The sequence below is a fragment of the Trichinella spiralis genome (assembly GCF_000181795.1).
Source record: "Trichinella spiralis strain ISS 195 chromosome Unknown Scfld610, whole genome shotgun sequence".
Lineage (NCBI taxonomy): Eukaryota > Metazoa > Nematoda > Enoplea > Trichinellida > Trichinellidae > Trichinella > Trichinella spiralis.
In genome coordinates this window covers 381,295-405,338 of record NW_003527549.1, presented here as the reverse complement: position 1 = coordinate 405,338, position 24,044 = coordinate 381,295, and the positions used below count along the sequence as shown (strand labels likewise).

The 24,044-nt window shown below is 37.9% G+C and overlaps 7 protein-coding genes across 7 annotated transcripts; 4 read left to right on the top strand and 3 right to left on the bottom strand.

Moving 5' to 3' along the window:
* Window positions 1-383: 383 nt before the first annotated feature.
* Window positions 384-1,571, bottom strand: Tsp_09912a (zinc knuckle protein; the record flags this gene model as incomplete). The annotated part of the gene is made up of 1 exon (XM_003370652.1): window positions 384-1,571. A coding segment is annotated over exon 1 (1,188 nt), but the record flags the coding sequence as incomplete, so codon positions are not given.
* Window positions 1,572-2,119: 548 nt separating this feature from the next.
* Tsp_09911 (conserved hypothetical protein) lies at window positions 2,120-2,686 on the bottom strand. The gene has a single exon (XM_003370651.1). It carries the CDS (start codon window positions 2,684-2,686, stop codon window positions 2,120-2,122), a length of 567 nt encoding a protein of 188 aa, XP_003370699.1.
* Window positions 2,687-3,719: 1,033 nt separating this feature from the next.
* On the top strand, window positions 3,720-4,423 carry Tsp_09910 (hypothetical protein). The gene is made up of 3 exons (XM_003370650.1): window positions 3,720-3,759; window positions 3,787-3,932; window positions 4,037-4,423. Exons 1-3 carry the CDS (start codon window positions 3,720-3,722, stop codon window positions 4,421-4,423), a joined length of 573 nt encoding a protein of 190 aa, XP_003370698.1.
* Window positions 4,424-4,470: 47 nt separating this feature from the next.
* Window positions 4,471-6,052, top strand: Tsp_09909 (conserved hypothetical protein). Its single transcript, XM_003370649.1, has 6 exons — window positions 4,471-4,539; window positions 4,586-4,942; window positions 4,984-5,139; window positions 5,166-5,319; window positions 5,799-5,891; window positions 5,964-6,052. The coding sequence occupies exons 1-6, from the start codon at window positions 4,471-4,473 to the stop codon at window positions 6,050-6,052; spliced, it is 918 nt and encodes a 305-aa protein (XP_003370697.1).
* A 31-nt stretch (window positions 6,053-6,083) lies between these two features.
* Window positions 6,084-14,418, top strand: Tsp_09908 (hypothetical protein). Its single transcript, XM_003370648.1, has 30 exons — window positions 6,084-6,268; window positions 6,566-6,662; window positions 6,911-6,977; window positions 7,306-7,406; window positions 7,720-7,841; window positions 7,896-8,046; window positions 8,180-8,285; window positions 8,351-8,493; window positions 8,549-8,642; window positions 8,714-8,826; window positions 8,931-9,047; window positions 9,285-9,375; window positions 9,446-9,541; window positions 9,616-9,636; window positions 10,201-10,238; window positions 10,510-10,558; window positions 11,083-11,148; window positions 11,227-11,403; window positions 11,484-11,654; window positions 11,754-11,849; window positions 12,066-12,148; window positions 12,226-12,303; window positions 12,367-12,534; window positions 12,757-12,884; window positions 13,011-13,059; window positions 13,171-13,313; window positions 13,409-13,487; window positions 13,571-13,668; window positions 13,741-14,179; window positions 14,248-14,418. The coding sequence occupies exons 1-30, from the start codon at window positions 6,084-6,086 to the stop codon at window positions 14,416-14,418; spliced, it is 3,537 nt and encodes a 1,178-aa protein (XP_003370696.1).
* Window positions 14,419-15,338: 920 nt separating this feature from the next.
* On the bottom strand, window positions 15,339-16,007 carry Tsp_09907 (conserved hypothetical protein). Its single transcript, XM_003370647.1, has 3 exons — window positions 15,921-16,007; window positions 15,729-15,885; window positions 15,339-15,445 (listed from the first exon to the last, which is right to left on the bottom strand). Exons 1-3 carry the CDS (start codon window positions 16,005-16,007, stop codon window positions 15,339-15,341), a joined length of 351 nt encoding a protein of 116 aa, XP_003370695.1.
* A 2,141-nt stretch (window positions 16,008-18,148) lies between these two features.
* Window positions 18,149-21,980, top strand: Tsp_09906 (conserved hypothetical protein). The gene is given in 12 exon segments (XM_003370646.1): window positions 18,149-18,252; window positions 18,477-18,596; window positions 19,068-19,225; window positions 19,512-19,594; window positions 19,656-19,811; window positions 19,873-19,905; window positions 20,705-20,913; window positions 20,964-21,178; window positions 21,250-21,371; window positions 21,487-21,608; window positions 21,745-21,859; window positions 21,870-21,980. The coding sequence occupies 12 exon segments, from the start codon at window positions 18,149-18,151 to the stop codon at window positions 21,978-21,980; spliced, it is 1,548 nt and encodes a 515-aa protein (XP_003370694.1).
* Window positions 21,981-24,044: the final 2,064 nt, after the last annotated feature.

Below are 24,044 nucleotides of genomic sequence, written 5' to 3'. Positions count from 1 at the left end.
TCGGTTCGCAACCGAGTATTGCAGAGATTGTTGCAAAGCTTTGGCATCGTCAAAGCTTGAAGAGGATGACGTTCTGCCGATCTGCCATCGGCTCGGCCCAACCAGAGTTTCACGAGCTGTGCATCCGGGATTTCGTGGAGGATTCCGCCGATCCTGACGAGAGACAATGGGCTGGTCTGCCCAACGAGACCCAAGGCGGAGGCGAGGTCCTGCCTGACAAACGAGCGCTCTGAAGCGGTGTCCAGAAGACAGGTCACTCGCTTTCCCTGGCCTTGCTCGCCATAGGCCACAGCTCGAACCGTCTGCAACCGAGAGGTCCATTGACTACTCCTGGTAGCGACGTTGGCGTGTACAGGAGCCGAAGATGGTTCCTCAGACCTTACGATCGTCTTCTGCTCAGCGACCGATCTCTCTGACGCCGACGTGCTCGGAGAACTTGCTGGAACAGGCTTTCCATCCGTTGTCTTCCCTCGATGCTTGCACCCTGAAGCGTAGTGCCCAGGCTCCAGGCAAGCAAAACATAGGCGGGCACGCCTTGCCAACTCCCGTCTCTGATGGGGACCCGCTCGAAGCAAGCTCGGGCATTGCTGCGGCAGATGCTGCTTTTGACAAATGTGGCAGCTTCGCTCGACGGCGGCGTGCAGGAAGGTGGCTGATCCTCGCGGTGGGCTCTCAGGGCTGTTCCGTTTCCGCTCACCACCCGACCGACGTGCTTTGGTCGTTTCACGCGTGGGCTCCTTAGACCTCCGCGAGGCCCCAGGCAAGTCGGTCAGCTGCTGCAGAAACCGTAGGAATGCTGGTAAATCAGCGACAACCGCGTTGTTCGCTTGCGCCAGCTCGTCCCAGCGGAATTGAACAGACCCTGGCAATTGCTCCCGACAGAGAGCGATCAAAACTTCCGCGACTGACAAATCACTAGTCCGCGGATCCTTCCCAAGCGCAGTCAGTGCATATACTTTCTTGTGAAATTCGTCACAAATAGTAGACAGCTTATTCTTGGTCATGAGCAGGTCGACTAGCCGAAGTATCTGCTCCCGGACGGCCACCATCGGCCGATCGAAGCGTTCACGGAGCCGCTGTAATGCTAGCTCGTAGCCTTGGTTTGAAGCCGACAAACCTTCAATAGTGTCCAGCGCCGCACCAGTTAAGCATCCTCGCAGGTATGCCAACTTCGTCGCACCCGACGCCCCAGGCTGACGATGTACACTGGTCTCAAATTGGTCCCAGAATTCATGGAACCTCGTGACATCACCGTCGAACTTAGGAAGTTCGAGACGAGGTAGGCGAACATTCGGGTCGACTTCCGCTGTCTTCAGCTCTTGAGGTGCAGCTCGATCTGCCAGTCCCTGGCCTGCCACCTCGTGCGCCCGCGCCTGACTCCTAAGAAAGTCCAGGCGATATCCTGACCACTCGATAATGCTCGCTTCCTGCTCCTCCGCCTCGAGGCCTTCTTCAAACGCTGACTGGAGAGCGTCGGTCTCTTCGAAGAGCTTCTCGACGAGCGACAGTTGTCCTTGGATCACAACTGCTTTCTCCGACTCATCGCACATGCGATTGAGATCCTGCAGCATTATCTTCAATCGGGTCTTACTCGCGGCTAACTTCTACTCCGTGGGAATCGAGCTTGCCTTCGCCATCCCTTTCCGCACCACAGACTATCCACAGGCTATCCACAGGTCGCTGTCCCTCACGATCCGGCTCGGAGGACCAGAATGTTGGCGACAGAGATCTGTAGCCAACGAGGCAGTGGACTGTAGGTTTTTCTTTGGCGGCAGGTCAAATCAATGATGATAGCCTAACCGCAATACTACCCACGTTCGTTCACGAACGTGTAACAAATAAGACAAACAAACAGCGGACACCGGTTTTATTCCACGAAAGTGAGAACTTATCAATGGACACAAATGAACAGAGACTAAACACCACACAGACACCAACGACAATCACACAGCACAATCTAAAAATACACACTGTTGCATCATCTACCGTAGGCCGCTACAGTAACCATGAACGCAGGTATGGATACTCAGGCGTCCGGGAGCGACCAGAGGAATTTCTAACAGACGTTATTGGGTGATTCGTGGACGCCAGACAGTAAAAAGATGCATCAGAGCCTACATCATCTGCAGATGGCAAGACGGACGTTTGTTCTGTCCATTGATGAGTGAACTCCCGGTCGCAAGAGTGGTTCTGTCAGGTGGGATTGGACTTCGCCGGGCCGTTTCATGTACGGGGAGAAAATCGCGGTGTGAAGAAAGTTTACATCTGCCTCTTCACGTGCATGATAACTCGCGCCGTGCACCTTGAGACAAGTTTTCTCACCGCACTCCGCCGCTTCATAGCCAGGAGAGGCACCCCGACAGTTATCCAGTCGTATAACTTTCGGACATTCAAACAGGCAGACGCGTTCATCCGCTCGCTTTTTGTCGGCAAGCATGCGGAGAAATTTCGGAACGAGTTGGTCTGCGGGTGCATTCAGTGAAGATACACCACTGAAAGAGCTCCTTTGAGCGGCGGATACTGGGAGAGGCTTGTTCGATCTGTCAAGAACGCACTGCGAAAGATGATCGGAAAGAGCCTGCTTCTTTGAAGAACTCTGTACCACCTTGTGCGAGTTAGAAGCTCGAATTAACAACCGGCCGCTCACGCTTTTAAGCGAAGGCCCAAGGGACTGTGCTCCGCTCATCCCGGCGGACTTTCTTATTGGAAGAGAATTTGCCGCGCTTACAACATCCACTCAGGAAACGTCCAGGTTAGCTGGCGCCAGTCAGCTTAGAAGACGTTGGCAATATCAGCAAATGCTGATACGCCAGCTTTGGAAACGATGGACGGAAGAGTACTTGGTATCCCTCGACGTACGTAGCAAATGGAAAAAGATCAGCCGTCAACCGGAGGTCGATGATTTGGTACTTATCACTGAAGATACGGTTCCCCGCAACTGCTGGAAGCTGGGAGTGATTACAGAACTCCTACTAGGGAGTGACGATATCGTTCGATCCGTCCGACTCTGAACCGCACGGGAAGTACTGACGCGCAAAAGCCGGTTACTGGTGCTTTTGGAGCCAGCGATAGCCTAGTGATGGACTACATCCGGGGGAAGAAACTGGAAATTCCATTTTTGCTTTTGTTTAGCGAGTTGTTTGTTCCTTGACTGTTAGGAGTTTCTTTCTATTTTTTTGGTATTTTTATGGTCGTGTTTACGTGGTCACTTTCTAACAGTGTGAAATATGCGCCATGGTACTGTAGCGTATAGTATCTTGAAGTCACACCTGCATTTCAATAAGGAATACGGTGACTCATTCATTTATCATTCCGACTGGATCATGTCATTCATTCGGTATCATTCCGACTGTGCGAGTTGTTCGGTAGTTGTGAGCAACGTTTGAGCAAAGTGTCTCCATTTGAGATCATGCTTATCCGGTTCAGCGTTGAAAGCAATCGAAGGTGTCACGATTTGCGCTGAAAACTATTCGGAGGTAGTACGACGCTGAAGAGCCGATTTTATCGACTACCGGACGTTGTGGAGAGCCATGTGTTAAGTGTGATGAACGTGAGGGCCTGTTCAAACGAAGGAGCTGGAGAGTTGACCAGACTCCACGACGACTTGAACCGGCGTTTCCTCGAGATGAAAGCATTGGGCAAAAATGTTAACTGCGGCTTGAACGGTTTTCACGTCATCTTCCCCACTCTGAAGAGGAAAGAAACTTCCTTCTGGTACAATGACCGAATGGAAAGCCTTTATCAAAGACAAGAAAGACGGTGAGATAAATTCGGACGTATTCTTAGCTTTCTTGTTGGAACAAGCAAGTGTAACGGCTGGCGGAGCGAAGCGACGCCTACAGGCGAACTCGGAGGTCAAGAGAAACCTGATTGGCTGGGCGGACAACAGCCAGACGAACGCGGAAGTGACGAGGAAGTTCAGTCACGACAAAGTCTGAGTAGAGTGTGCGTGTGTTCTGTGCTGTCTGTGTATTAGTTGTATTATGAAGCTTGATCTTTCTCGTTATGAGTGGTTCCGCTAGCGATAATAAGAAAGAACGGAAGGCCGCTACACAAGGATAAAGGACGCCGACCTCGGAACCAGAACGAAGGCCCCGACGCAAAGGCATCAGCAGGAGTCTCACCTCAATGCACGACTACCGACTCTGCATTCCCTTCACAACCACAAATTCTGGCGGCGGATGTCCCGTCTGCAAAGGCGACCATCCGGCGGACCGTTGCCCGATTCCGAAGCTATTTGGTTCAGAAGAGACAGTATTGGGCAGTGCGGCTGAAGCTTTGCTTCATTTGTCTTCGTCAAGGACATCGCAGAGAAGGATGCCCGAAGAGAAAGTCCAATCAATTTTGGAATGCTCTATTGACGGGAGAAGCTCTCTGCAGGCAAGACTTGCACCGAGCAAGCTTCACCGACCACGCGCAGTAACGGAACCGATTTCACTGAAGAAAGGGTCTCGCCCTCTAAGAGTCAGAATGAGAAGACAGAGGATAGGACAGAGCAAGGAGCCTCCTTTGTCGGGATCCATCTCTCCTCTACTGAAAGTAAGAGGTTGCCACGATCAGGTTGCCAGTCGTTCGTGCGCTGGAGCATGGGGAGAAAGGAAAGACAAAGCTGGTCAACTATTTGTTGGATAGCGGATCTGAGCGATCGCTCATCCGCACTGATGTTGCCGACGAACTGAAATTACAAGGCCCGACGAGCGATATGACCGTGAATGATGTGAATGGTCTCAAAGTGAGAATCCCTGATGTTCGTCGTGTGCGATTCCGCCTCATCCCTGCCCAATCTGAAAGTTTGGAGCCATTGAAGGAGGGAATTGAATTGACGGCCCTCAGTCTGCCGAGTCTCTGCGATGACCTTGTTGCCACACCGACGCCTTGGTTCTGCAAGGATGATGTTGGAAACGCAAGTTTCCCGAGAAATTTGCCCCCAAAAGCCATGCAGGTCAAAGAGGCCATCCCCAGCACTTCAGGATAATTTTAAAGGTCATCCGAAATGCTGAATGGGCATTGCGCGACCGCAGCAGAGCCGGAATGCTTGCTGGAAGCATGGAAGGGCACAAAAGACGTCACACCGGCGGCCTACAATTGTCCCAAGACAAGGATAACCAAATTTCCTCTGTCTTAAAACGTGGACCTGAGGTCGGTACGCTCAGTATATAAACCAGCGAAATCCGAAGCCGAGTAGTCGAATCGAGAGATCGAGTCGAGAGCGGAGTGCTGGTGTGATTCGTGCGAGAGCTGTTAACGTAAAGTCAAGTGCGTGTGATCATCGTGCAGTGCAGTGCAGATTGCTACTGTTTGTTGCAGAAGCTGTTGTTGGTGATTGTCAAATCACCAATTTGTCGCTGTTGTTAAATCTAATAAAGTCATCTCTTCCCAAAGAGTTGTCTTAACTACAGCAAGAATCGTCCTTGCTGATCAACAATCGATGTACTGTAACCAACCACCCACCTCAAATTAAGAAACATTAATAGAAAGCAAACTTTTGAACAAGGTCTTTAAAATGTTCAATAGTATACACGCAATAAACCAATCAGTTTAAATTAAAGCGAATTTCTTAGATCTGATCAGCAGTTCTATGTGTAAGAACCGTAGGAGGGTTCTGTACTCCTGCGATGCTCAAGTACAATTTGCCAGACGTTCGTTTGTCAGGCAAATGAGAGTGGACTGTATGGTGTAGATTCTCCTTGGCCAACCGAAGTGGGTAGTCAAGAAGAAGGTCGCGTAAGGTAAAAATGCAAGCAGATCAAAACACACAAACGAATATACGTTCGTTTTATTCGACTACGAATTATCAGATGGACGCACTCCGTCGACAGCAGCGAACCGAGAATCAATAGATACAACAGGTCCAAACGACAGCACGAGAATCGATGGTTACGCAAACGACAGTGAGTTCGACTAACTTCGGCAACTTCCACGGATCTTTTTTCTGCGGCGCGCGTTTGTAGCCAAATATATAGAGCTCGGGCAGCCAATGAGCGGCTCGCTCAAAGCAGGTGAGCTGGCTATCTATGGAGCCGATCTAAATCACCGTCGACTTCCGGTTTAGCTGTTATGCTTTCGTCCTCTTTGATCTAGCGATGGTCATTTGGCGTGCTCGTCCATCTGGCGGCTTCTTCAAATACTTTATTGACGCGCAACTGGCGCAATGGCGTAAACAGCCGTTGTCAGGCGCGCAACGGTCATCGGTCAACGTCAGCGCAAGGGGGCCGCTAGACCACCTTTCAATACGAACAAAGATACAGTCCACAAAGATCGCGAGCGAGTAAACTCGTAGTTTCGCTCGTTACAGTTACAAGCGTTACAAATTAAAATTTTATTTTACAGTAGTTATTTATTGACTTTATCTTTACTCTAAGTTGCATAATTTAAACAAAAAATCGACTTGTCATAAATAGTTTATACATATTGTACTGTTGTCAAATAAAAAATACTGTAATTGATAATTCAAACATGAATTCACTATATTACTGTAAAATTTTATTCATAAATTTTGTTAATTTATTTTATATTTCTATCTCGTGATGGGAGAAAATCAAGAATTTTTAGATATGTATCACAGTTTTACGAGTAAAAAACTGCTAGTTGTCGGTGCTGGAGGTATCGGATGCGAACTTTTAAAAACGCTTGTATTAAGTGGATTTGCAGATATTGAAGTGGTAAGTTTCAATTCCCTGCTTCTGCTTATTAATAATGTTGAATATTATTTGTTGAAAATAACATGCATCCCCGTATAATTAATATTACATTTGATGAATAATATCATATAATCTATTTTTTAAATTAATTTGAATTAATTAATTCTTTTAGTAACATGCATGTTCGGATGTATTTCATGGAATTGACTATTATTTGACAAACTGTTAAAATTATGTCATTGTTTATTTACTTATAAATACTGTTTTAGATTGATATGGATACCATCGAGGTAACAAATTTGAATCGACAGTTTTTGTTTCGTAAAGAGCACGTCGGTTTATCTAAAGCTAAAGTGAGAAAGTGTAAAGTTTACTCCTGACAGTGCTGATGCTAAATTTTGAACATAGGTGGCCGTAGAAAGTGTTTCTGTTTTGAATCCAAACGTGAAATTGGTATATTACTGTAAACCTATTCAAAGGTATTTTTTCTTTCGTGCAACGAACGAGAACCATTTCACTTGAATTTGAACTTTTTTAGTCGAGAATTCAATGTGAATTATTTTAAAAAATTTACTGCAGTTTTGAACTGCTTGGATAATATTGGTAAAAGCTGCAAACGCAATTTATTCATATTATATTTTATATTTTCCTTTTTTAAATTTAGAAGCCAGGTCTTATGTCAATCGCATGTGTTTGATATGTCATCTTCCATTGATTGACGGCGGATCTTTGGGCCGAAAAGGACAAGTTGACGTGATAATACGGGTTAGTTAATACAATTTTGGTCTTTCCAAAATTCCGAGTTATTTTTGTCTAAAGAATATTAGTAATTGACTTCATCGAAATTTTTTTATGTAGGGTAAAAAAATGTAATTTGATTTCATTATTATTTGTTGTGATGCATAAAAATTTAAAATTATGAACGAAGATAATTATTTTACTTGTTGAAGTTTTTAATGCGCAATTATTAATCATATGTTAGTGCGTTTTACAGTTATTTTATGTTCATTTTTACATTTTATAGTCATTTCACTTCTTGCTGTTTTATTTTATATTTTATTCACTGTTTATTTTGTAGAATATTACCGAATGTTTCGATTGTCACAAACACTCGCCATCGCATGACTATCCAAGTTGTACTATTCGTAATACTCCTACGGAACCTGCTCATTGTGTTATTTGGGCACAGCATTTATTCAAGTATGCAATTATTTTTATGTTTTGAATATGCATATATTTTTATTTGTTTTTTAGCCAACTGTTTGGAGAGGTAAATTCAGATCAAGATGTGTCACCAGAGAGTTTAGTAACTGGTGAAGAGTTTGAAGCAACTCCACAAGTTCAACCTCTTACCAACGTTATCAGTTTGCAGGATTTGGCTAAGAATCATAATTATGACCCTGAAGTTATAATCAAAAAAGTTGGTTGTTAAAATTCTTTTCTTAAAGTTTATAAATTACTTTTTACGAATTACGCAACTTTTCATTATTGAAGTATAGTTCCAAAGTTTAAACAATCACACGACAAATTTTACTTAGCTCTTTGTTAACGATATTGAATATCTTCGCACTATGGAAAAATTATGGGAAGATCGCCAGCCACCCACTCCGTTAAATTTGCGGTGGTTCCGTATTGGACTTCATGGTATTTTCTGTTTGTTTTCGTAATCAATGTTGAACATGAAACTTATTTTATTATATTTTTTGAAGAAAACTTGCAAGGGACAGAACAAAAGGACTGGGAATCACGCGATCAAAATGTTTGGACTTTGAAAGAATGTTTTAAAGTGGCAGTATCTTGCTTAGCAGTACTTAAAGAAAGAGCTAAAAATGCTCCATTGATTTGGCAAAAGGTAAAAAGAATATAACAGACTGTATCTTTTGCACTGTAGTTGGTATGTATTAAAGGATGATCCGGTATGCGTGGATTTTGTGACTGCATTTACGAATTTTCGTTGTCATGTTTTTAATATTGAAAAGATACCTCGTTTCGAAGCTGAAAGTAAGAGTTATTTCTTAAAAATAATTTTCAAATTTACAAATCATAACATTTTCTGATTCACTTTATCTCAGCAATTGCCGGTCGGGTTGTGCCAGCTATTGTGAGTACAAATGCAGTGGTAGCTGGACTGATGGTTTTGAAATTGTACACAGTTTTGGAGCGACGGAAAGATTTCTACGGATCGGTAAGAATCATTATTGCATTGTAATTTTTCTTGTAAATGGTCAGTGGAAATAAATCTTTCATAAAAACTGTAAATACGAATTAAATCTACTTTATTTATATAAGGTTGCCATTTCTTCGCAAGAAGGAATGCCAAGAGTTTTATCCATCGCTCCATCAACTGAAGTAACTGGATGTGAATATTGTGTTGCTGTTAAGGAGGTACACATGCAACGATTCTCTGTTAAATTATTATTGATATATGTATCTATACAATTTTGTATTTAAGGTGGAAGTTTCCTTGAACGTGTCGACCTTTTCAGTTGAAAATTTGGGAAAGGTATTGCAATGCATTGCTTTTCTCATGCATTGTTGAATTTACTGATAAAAAAGAGAATTTTGTGACAAATTTGATTTTTCTATTTCTTGTGTATTTATTTTATTCTCTGTTATTCTATTTTATTTCATTATTTTTTGCAGATTGCGAAAGAATTGTCTGTGATGAAACCTGAAATCATGCTGGAAGTTGCGTCTCCTCGACTGCTTTTTGCGCATGATTACAAATGTAACTGTTTGTATTTGTTAGTTTATAATTATTTATAAAAAGAAATTTATTATTATTATTATTGTTATTGTGATAGTATCTGCAGAAGAAGGAAAGAAAACACTTTCTGAAATTTCTGTCAAACATGGATCGCTTCTCCGTTGCGAAGATGGCGCAACATTTACAAATATTCGTATAATTATTTCCGATTGGTATTTTTGTTAGTTACTTTGTTCTATTATTGTTTTGCTGATTATTTAATTTTAGCCCGGAGATTTACGACAGCGAGTATTTTATAAATAATTTCAATGGTCTCCATTCTCAGTGAAATGGCTTACTTTGAAATTGTGATGAACATTTTATATTTAGCGAAAATTGCAGAAGAAATCTTTTTATAAAGGTGTTGGTGGGAATTAATGTTGTCATTTATAGTTTATTAAGTTTTATTCATAAATGTTGCGTGACTATTGTATTGTGTGTTTGAATTGCAGTTCAAATAAATAAATACAAACAATTTTTTTTAAACAATATGATTATAATTTACTGCGATATAATACTATCAATGCAAATGTGTTTTTCAAGCATTTACATTTGAAATGAAAAATATGGCGGTAGTTTTGGATGCTGTCTTCTTATTTCATATATTTCGTTTCATTTGAAAGAATAGAAATACAAAAGAGAATTATTAAATGTAATACTTTTTCAAGCACCATAACTGTATGCCATAAAATATGTATTTTCAAGCAAATCTATATAACTTTATTTTCATGTACGTCATACTGTAAATAGTAACAATTTCTGTACATTTGAAAAAGTTATTTCAATGTGCAGTATTTTGTAAAGTGATTTCAGTTCACTGCGCGTGTGAGCAGTTTGAACGTTTAATATACGTAAATATCATTTATCCTTGTGAGCATATTATTAATATTTATGTAGATTGGTTGAATTGTATATTCACAAATTCCCATTCCGTAGCCTGTTTCTGTTTGTAATACATCCTTTATTTGAATAGCATGATATTACACATAATATTTATATTTTTCATATAATTTTCTTTATAATGTTTGCATATTATTGACTATTCTTGAATTAGCATTTGTCAGTTAAACGTAGAGACTCCTAATACAATGTTGAACTTTTACTAATCACGACAGTGTTTAGGGCGAAGTACGTAGTCAATCTATTTACGGTCTTTCACAAATAAATCCAAGTATATTTGTAAACAGTTTATAAATATTTGTTATTTATTGTGTAACTGTGTTGATATTTTTACAAATATGCTGTTGCAGTGGAATGAGTTTTTTGCAAATAAATTTGATTATGCGAAAAGTATTAGTTTAAAGTTTTGTGTTATTTTTATAAGTTTGATTTATGCTGATGTTGTTTCTGCTGAAATTGTTCTACTTTTTGCATTTCAATTTTTAATTATAAAACGTTTTGTTTCACAGAGATTTGCATTTGAAATAAATATTGTTGAAATAACTGTTATGGGTATTAAAAAATTTTATCATTTTGATTAACTGTTTTGCTAATAAGACAAATTTGTGAAAAAAATTATAAATTTTGATGTAATTCACAGTAGTCCTATATATATATGTATATATATATATATATATATATATATGTTTTTGCAATACGAATTAAAAACAAAAAATTGTTATTTTATGCTTTTAGTGAAGTTTATCATTTGAAAGTGTAATTCTTAGGTCAATTTTGTGAAATAGTATTATTTAGCGGTGTTTAAGGTAAATTTTGACAGCATCGAATTAATTGGAAATGAAGTTCATAAAGCCGAACTGGGTGAATCACGATGGTATGGAGATTTGTTGTATTCTTTAAAAGTGAATTGTCATTTCTAGCTGTAATTATTTAATTTAGGGCTTCCTATATATTCGGTGGACATTGAACCTGCTGGAAATCGATTTGCCACCGGTGGTCAAAGTGTAACGGGTATTGGATTGATAGTTCTGTGGAGCTTGAAGCCAGTAATTGACGTAGAAAATGAAACTAACGACAAGATTCCGTTGTTGCTTTGCCGTCTAGAAGCGCATTCAAGTAAGAGATAAAAAAATAAGTGAACAAACATTATAAGAGGTACCTTAAAAAATTTATTCTTTATTATTATTACTTTTTAGCTTGTATCAATTGTATACGTTGGTCAAGTGATTCGCGTTATTTAGCTTCAGCTGGCACGGATCAAGCTGTGAAAATTTGGCGCTTTGTTAGTTATATTCCAAATGTTCAAAGTCGTGTAACTGCAGTTGAACACTGGAAATGCGTAAGTACATTGCATGGTCACGCTGGAGGTGAGAGCAAATTTTCTTTTATAATCATATAAATGATGTTCTGTTTGTTTGTTATTTCTTTCTTTCTCTTCTCAGTATTCAATAATCTGTCAATTACAGATGTATTGCATTTGTCATGGTCTCCTGGTGATCGATATTTGGCTTCTTGTGGAATAGACAATATTATTATCATATGGAATGCAAAAAAGTTTCCAGGTAGTCTTTTGTTCAAAGTTAATAACATACGACAATGCTTATATCTTTGTATTAATATTGGCGTTGAAGTGGACTGTTTGAAAAGAAGAAAATAATTTTTTTTCCTTTTTGAACTGTTTCCAAATTTTATTTGTTGTGACATGTGCTGACAGAAATTGTGATTGTAGAATTTGCAGGTTGCTCCAGTGTGGAAAAAAAATTAATGTTTCAATTTAGAAAAAATAACATCACTGGTTGGTCACGAAGGTTTTGTTAAAGGTGTTTGTTGGGATCCGATTGGTAAATATTTAGCTTCACAGGTATTATTGAAGAACTGCAGTTGTAATCACCAGAATTTCGTTGTAATTGGGAAATATGAATTATTTATTTATTGCAGAGCGATGATAGGTCGTTGCGAATTTGGTCGACAGTGGATTGGAACGTGGTGCATAAATTCCGTCGTCCATTTAAAGAGGTAAATTCAATTTCATTTCTCGCTGTTTAACAACCTTCAAATCTGTTCCCACTGATGTAACAGGCCCCCTGCGCTACACACACACTGAGGTTGGATTGGTCACCGGATGGTCTGCTGTTGGCAACTGCTCATGCAGTCAACAACGGTGGGCCGGTATCGAAAATTATAGAACGAAATGGCTGGAAATGCGAACTAGACTTTGCTGGTCATCGAATGGCCATCACGTGCGTTGTAAGTTGATTGGTCAAATTGGTTTTGTATGTTTGGACTTATTCTGAAAAACTGCCCACTTCAGCGTTGGAGCAATGTGCTTTATCATCGAAATCGAAAAGTGTTCCTAACAGAAAAAGTAAATTTTTCTTCTTTCTTTTCAATTATCTATTATTCAAATCTACTTGCTGATTATTATCTGAAATATGAATAAATTGTGAAATGGATTAAAATTTTTTCAAGTCGAACGTATGCAGCTGTTGTGCTGTTGGAAGCAAAGATCGTTCTCTGAGCGTTTGGTCGGCCAGCGAAAATCGACCAGTTGTAGTGCTGACGGATATTTTCGAATCCAGCATTTCTGACATATCTTGGTAAAAAGCATTTGTTTGTGAAGATTTTTCTTTTCTCTCATTTTTCTTTGCGTTGTTCAAATTTTAACTCCATTCATTAAATAGCTGCAGTTAGCATATTTAAAGTGAACTTCGTTTTCATTCCAGGGATAGCAGTGGGTTGATATTGATTGCTGCATCGGTCGACGGTTCTGTGGTTTGTCTGGTTTGGACGACGGATGAGTTGGGCGTTCCATTATCGCTCGACGAAAAAGTGCTCTACAGTGTGCATTGTATGCAAATTTTGTTTATTAATTATTTGTCCTAGATTAATAAGCTTCGTCGATATTACGGTAACGTGGATGTTGGCCTGTTGGGTTTGCAGCGGAAGTCGGATCAAAATTCGAACAAAATTATCGAAGACGCAGACTACGTGATGACCCATGCAAAAGTCATTGCAAATCGTTCAAAGTATTTATTATAAATTGAATAATGGACATGTTCTTTTGATTTTTTTTCCAAATGACCAAATATTTTTTTTTGATTTATATGAATATTTGTTGTAGTGAAAATGGTGTTAACGGTGGCGTTTGCGCCTCCACTACGGCTGTTCGTACTGCACCGCCACCATCGACTCGTGATTCAGTTGGATTTCAGATTTTTTTTTATTTTTGAATATCGTGTTCGTATTAATTTGGGCTAGAAAACATATTCTATGATAATTGTAGAATTGGAACGTGCAGTTGGAAACTCGTACAAAATCCGGGAAACGGCGAATTACACCCATAAACGTGGAAGTAGTAGCGGAGGTTGATACGGACAACAAGTATTCGGGATTCAGGAAAAGAATTTTTGTATATTCAAAAGAGAAAAAAATTTTTTTTTTCTGTCGTTTCAGTTCACAGCCGCCTTGGATCAGGGAAGGCGTTGGATTGGGTGTTGCTGGAAAAGCGAAGGGGCTAATTGATGAAAAAATGACAGTAGTTGACAATGCTGAACGATGGTCAGGGTTGAATTCGACTACTGTTGAACCGTTGGTACCGTTGGTCGCTTCTTCTTCATCTTCGGCTTTTGCATCTAAGTCGACGTCGGTAAAGTTAAGAAAGGGCGACGGCTTTGACGCAGGTGGAAAAAGCATTTCGAAATCGTCCGAAGATCACAGCGGCGGTATTGTGGAAGAATTTTTGGAAAAATCTAAATCAGAATTGAAATTTGACAAAAAAAAATCCTGGCATCAAAAGGGCAAAAAAGCATTGAAACATGCGCAAAGAGAATCGACCATTTCACAAACTTTCCCGTCTTCGGAAACTGAGGTTGAAGTGGAAACTGATTTTCAAGTGCTTTTTCCTTTTTGAAAAGCAATTTTTTGCTTTTTTTGTTGATGCATAATTGAAAATTGTTTCAGACTCATCAAACAGTTGCTGTAAGCAGTTCTTCAAAGCAGAAAACTCCCACTCACCGGCTGGAAGCGTTGAAAGTTCTGCACCTGCTGATGTGCAGTGTTGTTGTTGACGAGGTGATTCGGACGGGCAAGGACGGGGAGGGGGGTGTTGATTGGGGTGAGGGAGGGCAATAGGCGGTGCAGGGCGACGGCCACATATGCCGTGCACCATTTTGCTGTTGTTTGAAAAAAAATTTTGTCAAATGATAATTGCATTTTTAATTCTATACCAGTCCGAAAGCGAAATGCTGTTGCAGTTGTCCAACAATGTAGGCAGTAACCCGAAAGGGAAATTTGCAGAACTGTTGTGCATGAAAAATTTGAATTGCGTTTGGAAGATTTTGTTAGAAACAGGGGCTGTTGCATTGAAAGCAAACAGGTTAGTATATATTTTTTTCTTTTATTCGTTCTTACAAATTGAATGTTAATTTTTCACTGTTGGTTTGTTTAGGCATTTAATTCTTGTCGTTTTTGAAAATGGTATGTTTGATATTCTTTCACCTCTGGACGGTCGCATGATGTGCTTGACCAACGTCTTGGGCGACAGTGTTCATTATGTTGATCTCGATGGCAAACATATTGCTCTTGTTACAGTGTGCGCAGAGCTTTATGTTTGGTGGGTATATATATATATATATGTTATGACAAATCTGAATAATTGACAAATGTTAACATTTGCGAGGGAACTTTAATAAATGTTATTTGTCAAAATTTTTTGGCAAACATGAACATTTATTTAAAATTCCTGGAAAATGTTTGCATTTGTCAATTTTCTTGGCAAATGTTAAAATTTGTTACCGGACCTTTAACATGTATATGTTAATTTTGCCTATTGCTCACTGATTTTTACGCAGTACGCAACGGAGAACTGTTTATACGTTATGGTATTTTTATTTAATACGCAGAAAAGTACCGTTCATACGTTACGGCATGTTCTCCCGGGATCCCTTCAACGACAGTATGAACATTTTGTTGAGCAGTGGCACTTTATGAAACCTTGATCGCCAGTTGCTCAGGTGACTGCCGTTCGTACAGATACTTCGACATTTTGGATATCAGTTGTCGATAATAAGCCATCCTTTATTGGCTTTAAGTCCGTCGCAGTGTACTTTGACGCCAGTATTCCTTGTCTGCAGCCAACGGTGTGTAGGCCATTGTTGATCTTCAAAACAACCATTGGCAAATTTCGTGGGTCTGCTGGATCGCGGTCAACTTTCGGTATCTTTAACATAGCACACCGACCCACCGCAATTACCGTTACAGATTTTTTTGACTTCGCAATCACGGCAAATGCACAATTCTTTTGTCCTTCAGCTGCTGCAGTCCTGACTCGTCAAAAACGGTAGTCGTTTGAACAGCTTGGCTTATTAGTTAGTGGTTGCTCATTTTTGTCTTTATCTGTTCTTTACCATGAGTTTTTTTGCATATATAAGAGGTTTGCTCACTGAAGAAGATTTCAACTTCTTCTTCATCAGTAGTCTCCTTCAGCAGAGACTGGGGCGGCGGATGTGATTTCAGTTCTGCGCTAGATTCCTCACCAAACATCACCTTGGAAGGGCTTTGCTTGGTCAGGGCATGAGTGCTGTTGATATTTATATGCCACTGGAGAAATTTCTGCCCTGCTGACCATCTCTTACTGTTGTTTTCTTCATCCAGATTGCCAAATTGTTTTGTATGATTTCGTTTAAACGTTCAACACCTCCTTGGCTTTGAGGCTTGGCCATGGTCTACCTATAACACTTCTCATCTCTGACCAAAGAGAAACTAACTCCGCGATAATGAAGTTGACAAATTCACGGCCATATCAGACTGCTGCAGACATTGCTGGGGCACCAAATAATGGAAAAATGTCAAGATAGTCAACCACCGTCCACTTCTTGTGCTCTCATTGACTTTAACGATCCCAAAACGCAGAACTTGCTGAAGTGATTGACGTAGGTGATCTGAACTTGAAAATCACCATCAGGTAAGTCTGGAAGTTGATCAAGTTACGACATGATGCTGGAGCTCCGTACCTGCTTAACCACCAGAAGAAGTTTGGACGCCTTTTTGTTTTTCTTTTCGTGGCATCTTCCACACAGGCCTATGTAAAGCTTGCAGCAATTATGTGTGATGTTTGCCCATTTCTTTTTGATTTCTGAGAACGTCTTCCGCTCTCCACGGTGACCAGTCCAGTCCGTTCGTGAGATGTTTTAATTGCCTCAGATATTTCATCGTATGCAGTAGCATGTCGAATATTGCTTTCGTTCTTCCTTTTTCTGATTAATCGAAATTTTTCTCTTTGTCAAACTGTGGTCAGAATACGCTTAGGCGATTTCGGCATTAATTCTAATGAGATCCTGCTGTATGATACCATTATGCTGGGATGCAGATAAAACAAATTTGTTTTTTCTTTTTTCATCCAACATTTGTTGCAGCTTTTTTTGAAATCGTGCCTTCATGCCCATTACTCCTTCTGGTACACTGAGATTGCTGCAGGAAGAAAAAGTTGTACGAAAATGTAGGTAGACTTGTTAAATTCTCCACTGAGTTATATATAGTTTAAGCAAGTATCAACAATAGAGGTTAAACGAAAATAAGTTTGCAAGCGATAGATCGGTTAAACTGAGAGAGCGAGGGAAAGAGGTAAAGATCACAACTAGTGCGTTCTCAAAATGAGTTTTTTCCAACGAATATTTCTTGCTTATATAGTTTCAGCATGTAGAGTTGGCCTCTTGGATGTTTTTTGTGTTAAAAGAATATCTTTGAATGTATTACAAGAAAATGTCATATAATAATTTCAAAATAACGTACAAAATGAATTTGTACATTTATATGAAAGAAATATCAGTGTCATCGTGTGGCACTATCCAAAGTCATGATGGGAATTCTTTGAAACATCTAAGAAGAAGCCCTTGCATGTCTCTTCAAAGAGACCAATGCTTCAAACAATACTATAACAAATCGGTGAGCACTAAGTTCAATTAACATTTGTTAATTATTCAGATTTGTCATAACATATTACATATATATAATTAATATAAAGAAATTTTCATTCATTTCAGGAGTTTTGTTAAATCGTTGGAATTAGTTTGTCAAGTTTCTCTCAAAGCTCTGTTGAGAGGTACTTTTTTGTTTTGTTCTCTTTTTACATAGTTTCAGCATTGCAGATTGATTTTCTTTTCAAGATCCAAAGCGAAATCTTTCACGCGTCGTTTTCAGTGCTGTTGGCATGCCGATCATTTCTTTCAACGATGGCAGTTTGTTCAGTTATGATGCATCGTCGAAAATATGGTCAGTATATATATATATATATATGTTAAGTTTAATATTGAAAATTGCCTATTATTGAAATGACGGTTCACGAGCCACGTTGTATGATTCAATGCTTTTATTAATGATGTATTTCTTGAGAATTTCAATGATAATCATTTCATTTCATTCAACAAATGAATGCTTAGTATATTTGTTCTCAGAAACAAATGTATCGTTTGAGAACTTTTTGATGTTCGTTTCATTTAACAAATGATAAATGATTAGCTTCAAATGTGTTCAACAGAATTTGCGCCGGCAAATGGCTTCATTACGAAAGTTATGTGAAAGTGAAAATCAACCAACCACTTCCCAATTTATTGAAGTTCTGGTGGAAAAAATGGCTGTGTATGAAGAAATGCTCCGTGCTCTGATGAAGGAAAAAGGACAGAATGCAATGACAGAATCCTATTACTGACATTTTGCGAATCCAATCAGATAGACCAAAATCTGTCCATGATTATAATTTAAAAAATCCGTATGGAATTTTAAAAATCGGAAAAGACTAATAAACTAATCTGATTGGGCAAGTATGGTGAAATAAGATGCATCGCCTCTACTGAAGAAATGTACGATGCTATCGATGCTGTTCATCAGAAGATTGGTCATGGTGGAGAAAAACACATTTCGAGAAGCACAGAATAAATGGCCTAACGTCACACGGGAAGCTCACATTTTGTGAAGAATGCTGTAAGAAGAGAGCGAGAAAGCTTCCAAAAAGCCTAGTTATTAAAACCACTGATTAGTACAAATGTGATGTCATTAGTGCAGGTGGACTTGATAAATTTTTAAACTATGCCTGATGATGATTATAAATATATCATGACTTATTTGAATTACTTGCTCATATATATATGTATTGAATTTTTTACAAAGAAATTAATGAAATGAAAATTTTTCAGGCAAAAGTTGTTGAATCCGTCTGATTCATTTATCAAATATTCACCGACAAGCATGCTCGCTTCTACAAAAGCGTACTTGAAGACCAAAGGACGATTTCAAAATTTGTGCAAAAATTTGTTGTAAGTATTATTTTTCAAATTATTGATTACGCTTCTTTCTATTTATTCTTTTTCAGTCGATCGCACATTTTATACACTTGGATTTTAAAGCATCTTATTTCAAAATTTAGAAAAAAATATTTTTGTAAATTTGTTCATATTTCATCAAGTTTGATGTGGGTTGTTTCTTCTCTATTGTTAGTGTTATTTTTTTCTTTTTTTTAACCAATAGTTGTTCTTAGAAAATCAATCAAAGTGAAATATCATTGTATTTTGTTATAGAAAAATTAATTTTAAACATTTAACATTAACAATTCAATGTTACTTTAAACTATCACAACAAATTTATTTCAACAGAAGTAAATGGAGAATTCTTCTACTGAAATAGTGGGAAGCAATAGAAAATGGATAATATTTGTAATTTTATAAGAAAGAAAGAATGAAAAAATTTTAATAACTATTATTATACTAAGGTGATGAAATTAATTTTAGCAGTAGCGTCACTTTCACTGCAGAAAGTGATTCTGAAATGCAAGAAAGAATCAGAGAAGGTTTTTTGGAACGCTTTTCCTTGGCCTCTCGTGCAGTCGGATCCGAGCATGAATACATGTATTGGCTTAGTGAATACGTGAAGCTGTTGGTAAAAGCAGGTGTGTTTTATTCAATCAATCAAATTCAATTCAGTTTAAATTCAGTAAAAAAAATTATTAAGAGAAAATGTATAATGAGAGAGTATTTGTTGTTTGTTTGTTTATATTTTAATTTTCTACATGTAGGAGTTTCAGAAAGATTCTGTTTGATCAGATTTAGTTAAAATTTGCAATTTTGATTGTTGATTAAGAAGCACGTTCATTGTGCATTAACAAATTCTTTGTTATTAAAGAATAATGTATGTGTTTTATATTTTTTTTACTTTGAAATTTTGCACGTTTCCAGAATCAGAGGTGAAGCTTCGTTGTCTATTTCGTATGCTTGTTGAAAGTGATGAGCATATGAAAACGAACAGCATGTTGAGCAGGGTAATTAATATACAACTGTTCTGCTCGCCGAATGCATTACAGTTTTCGAAATACAATTTAGGATAAGAATGAAAAAAGAAGTGCAGTAACTGATCTGCTTCCTCTTGTAGCAGCGAATCCGAAATTGCAGAGGTTGTACAGCGAACTGTCGTTTTTGGTGGCAGAGAAATCGTCAAGTGAACAGGCTGATGATCTTTATTCCGAAATAGCAGCAACCGTTATTGAACAATTGTAAAAAGCAGTTATTATTATATTTATATGAAACGTTTTATTTACAGCGTGTGGGATGCAATTTAATAGCAAAATATTATGTTAATAAATTGATAAATAAATCACTTTATTGTTTAAAAATGAAGATTGAAAATGAATGAAGAATGTTTAAAAATTATATGTATTACATTATATTTTATTATATATATATATAATGAATATCAATCAGTCAACGAACTGCATTTATTGACACTTGACATGCGTGTCCGAGAGAGATGAAAAGTAACGTGTTGATTTTTCTTTGTGATTATAGCTTTTGAATTTGATAAAAACAATGATTACTTTTTATGATAAATATTGGTTGGTGGGCTTTTGTTCGCTTCGCTGCTTGCGAAAAATGATTGATACAGCTGCTTTAGAACTGTATTAAAAGAATGATTTTTGAACAAGATAAAAATTAACAGAAGAAACAAAAAGATTTATTCGAAATTGCGGAAGAATGTGGAGTTTTATGAAATGCATTTTATTGATTATCGTTTTTCATCAAGTAAGTAATGTTCATTATTGATTATCGGTAATAAGAATGTATAATTTGATAGTAAATTACGGCATATTTCAATGCAAGAGTTATTGCAAATTTTCGTCGAAACTTGCAATTCCATAATTATCCAGGTAGTGTGATTTATAAATTTGAATTTTCTTTGAAAGCATTTTTGCTTTTTTTAATTATTTCTTTATTTTTATTATTTTACATTACAGAAAAAATTATGAAATTTTATTAGTTTTAATATGAACAATTAGTTAGTTAGTTACTAATTTGAAATGGAAAATAACTTTATTTAATTAATTATTCAGAGTGTTGTTGAAACTGATTTTTTTCATTGGATTGACTTAATTTAGGCAACAGATTCATTGAAATTGAGTTGTGATGTGGTGAGCGTTGAAAAATTTATGAAAAGTGCTCCGGAAGAAAAGAGCAGTCACATGTCGATGGCGGTTATTTTGCTTAACAAAATGAATAAGCGTTGCGTTGGTTATGTTTTGAAAAGCGATAAAGATTCGTCGTCAGGTTCAAGATTCATTCTAACAACTCGTACATGCTCAGCCAAGTATTGAAAATATTATTGGAAATTCACTTTTGTTGAAGCTTTTGTTTCAGTTTTAATAGGCAGATAAATGCGCCAATTTATATATTGCCAGAAAACAAGGAAAGACATGTAAAGGCCATACATACACGGGGATTTCATGAAAGTTTAGCGGTGATAGAAATGCAGGATAAATATCCGTTTAAATTGGCTTCAGAATCTACCTGCCCGCTTGAATCTCCTGAAATATCTGAAGAGTGTTTTACAGTTTACGCAGTCGAAAATCAAGGTAAACAATAAATATTATACTCCACACACATTTCGCCGAAGTAAGAATTCATGAGATTATTGTTGTTTGAGTGAACAAAAGAGACATTGTGGCTGAGCCATACAAATCTTCCCCCAAATCATCATGTGAAAAATATTGGATAACCTTCAATGAGGAGAGTTTTGCATGTGCTGCAACCAGTCAAAAGGAGAAGGTAACAATAAAACAGTTTTGTTCAGTTAGAATTTCAGACAGAAATTGCAACAATTTTCGACAATTTACTAAAATATTTACAACAGCAGATGCTAACAGAAAATTAAACATTGCAGAGAAATGGCCTTGGTTTGGTATGCAGTCAAGGCGGAAAGCTTGCATTAGTTGGCATCAGTTCAGAAAATCAACAAACAACCAGTGTTACATCTTTCACTTTGTTGTATCCTTACGCCAAACAGTTAGAAGCACTTATTGCATCTTAAAAGAATAAAATCTTCACTGAAGAAGAGATTCAATTTCATTTAATGTTGAATAATAAAAAAATAGCAATCATGTGACGGGAAGTATTTTCAATTCGGTGAATCTCATTTCAGGACAGGAAAACGTTTTCATCCGTCGTATAAAATATTTCAGTTTTTGGAAAATGTCATGCAACGTTTTGCAACGAAAAATGAAATTGCACTGTTTACATTTTTGAAATTTAACACCGTAATTTTAGAATTACTGTGCAAAAAACAGTTTTCTGAAATGCTCACGAGAAAATAGTCAATGGAAATCAATCGATCAACAAACAGTACGGCAGCGACTCTCAATCAGGGGGAATTCTTGACCGCCTCCAAAGGGGAACAGTTTCCGATTTCAGGGGGATTCCTTATCTTCAGATTTGTAAATTCAGAATAATGAGTTTCTTAGTAGCATCATTTTTGCATCTTTTCTACCCAATGTAGCAAAATGAAGCGTTTTTTTGTCGTTTGCTCGCACAAATTTGACCACAATTTTGTGATTGGCTGATGACTTTGCTCAGTTTCTTAAGGCTCAATTTGCTTTGCTCAGTTTTGATCAGTAATCACTACTTGATTCGCTACTCAATTCTGATCATTAATTGGGTAATTATTTTTATCAACGATTGTTCAAATATAGGTGCATTACTTTATAAGCTGGACCCGTCAATTTTGGGGTTTCAATTATTTAGGCAATTTAATGCTTTCTTTTGTTTGATATGCTTGCTATTCCTGAAGTAAATTTGCTAATTTGGAAATGAATTCGATCATTGAAAGTAGCGCGGTCAACGACCAATAAGTGAAAGTGGGACCGAAATGGATCCGCTTTCGAAATGGTTCACTTTTATTTATCCATCCGAGTTTTAAAAATACGGTTCAAAAAAATTTCAACCAACAAATTACTTCGCTCATCAGATAAATTACGCTTCAGCTGGCAGTTAAATGAGATTTGTGCATATGATGCTTTAACGTTTGTCCGAAATTGTTCTGAAGAAGTAGCTGTTGAATATATCTGATGGGCAACAGTGTCAAGCAAACAAGAATACTTCCAAACGTTTGCTACACAAGGATAAGTAAGAAGTGATACAGGAAAAATGAGACAGAATGAAAGTATAAGAGCGACCTTGAGGCTTGTAATCTATAGCTTGTAGTGACGTCACTTGCTCGTTAGTCGCGCTTAAACATGTGGCCAATTACGACTAGTGTAAATAATGAACGATACAAAATTTACACAAAGTTCAGAGTAGATCCGTAGGCTTTATTTCAACAGTATCTAAAGGCTATTCAAGTACAAAGAGAAAATCAACAAGTGATAGATTGCCCGGAGCTGCAGTTGTCAGCTAAAACTAGGGTTTGCCTCGAAATACATTTCTAGTTTTGATGGCCTGGCTTTGAAAATGTTTCTATTGCTCCCGTTTACCAGAGTTATTCTCTTCTCATGTTTTATTTAAATTAAAAAATAAGAATATGGTGCTTTGTTTAAAATAAATATCTATGGTTACACATTTCGACTTTTTTAAAGTCTGCTTCAAGTGCTGTAGATGTTGAAGAACATATTTTACATAATTTACACAAAATGTATATATAAACAATTGTATCTTTATTTGTGAATGAAATTTCATATTTTGATTTTTTTTTATTTAAATAAAACAGGATGGAAATCAATAACTGTTAAAAAAGAACAAAAGAAACATAAGTAAGATTAAAATGTTTGATTTGAAACAAGAATGCTTTTCAAAGAATGATCAGGCGAAACTGGAAAAATATATCAATGCTAACATTCAGCAATCACCACTCCCAGTTTTAGCTGACAACCGCAGCTGTGGACAATTTCTCAAATTTTGATTTTGCCATTGTATTAAAATCGCCTTTCGCTACTCATTAGAACAATTTCTAACAAACGAAAAAGAAGCATCTTATGCGTAAATCTCGTGTATAACTTCCAGCTAAAACGTAATTTATTTCATTTGTTGGTTGTTGACGGGTGGTTTTACTCGGTCCCACTTTTCTCTTATTGGTCTTTGCCCACGCTATTTTATTGGACCGTCAAATCTTTGTCGTATTGGTTTTCATTTTATTGGGCCGTGAACTCTTTGTAAAATTGGTTATCCTTGTCTAATTGCTACTCGACCGCACCACCGTCCTTGCGATTACCTATAGTATACTGTCATCTGAGTGCCTCACACATTCCCTTTTGGATTACACGCTATTAATACTGCTTGACGTAATCTCAGTGATGAAAATATCTATTACACCAAAATTATATTGTCTGAAAAAACCCTAGACCCTCACCTGATTATGATACATCAGATGATCTCACACCAGGAGAAGATAGTGCGGCGGCCGTCGCACAGAACTTGATAAAGATAGTGTTTGAACAACAGACATACATC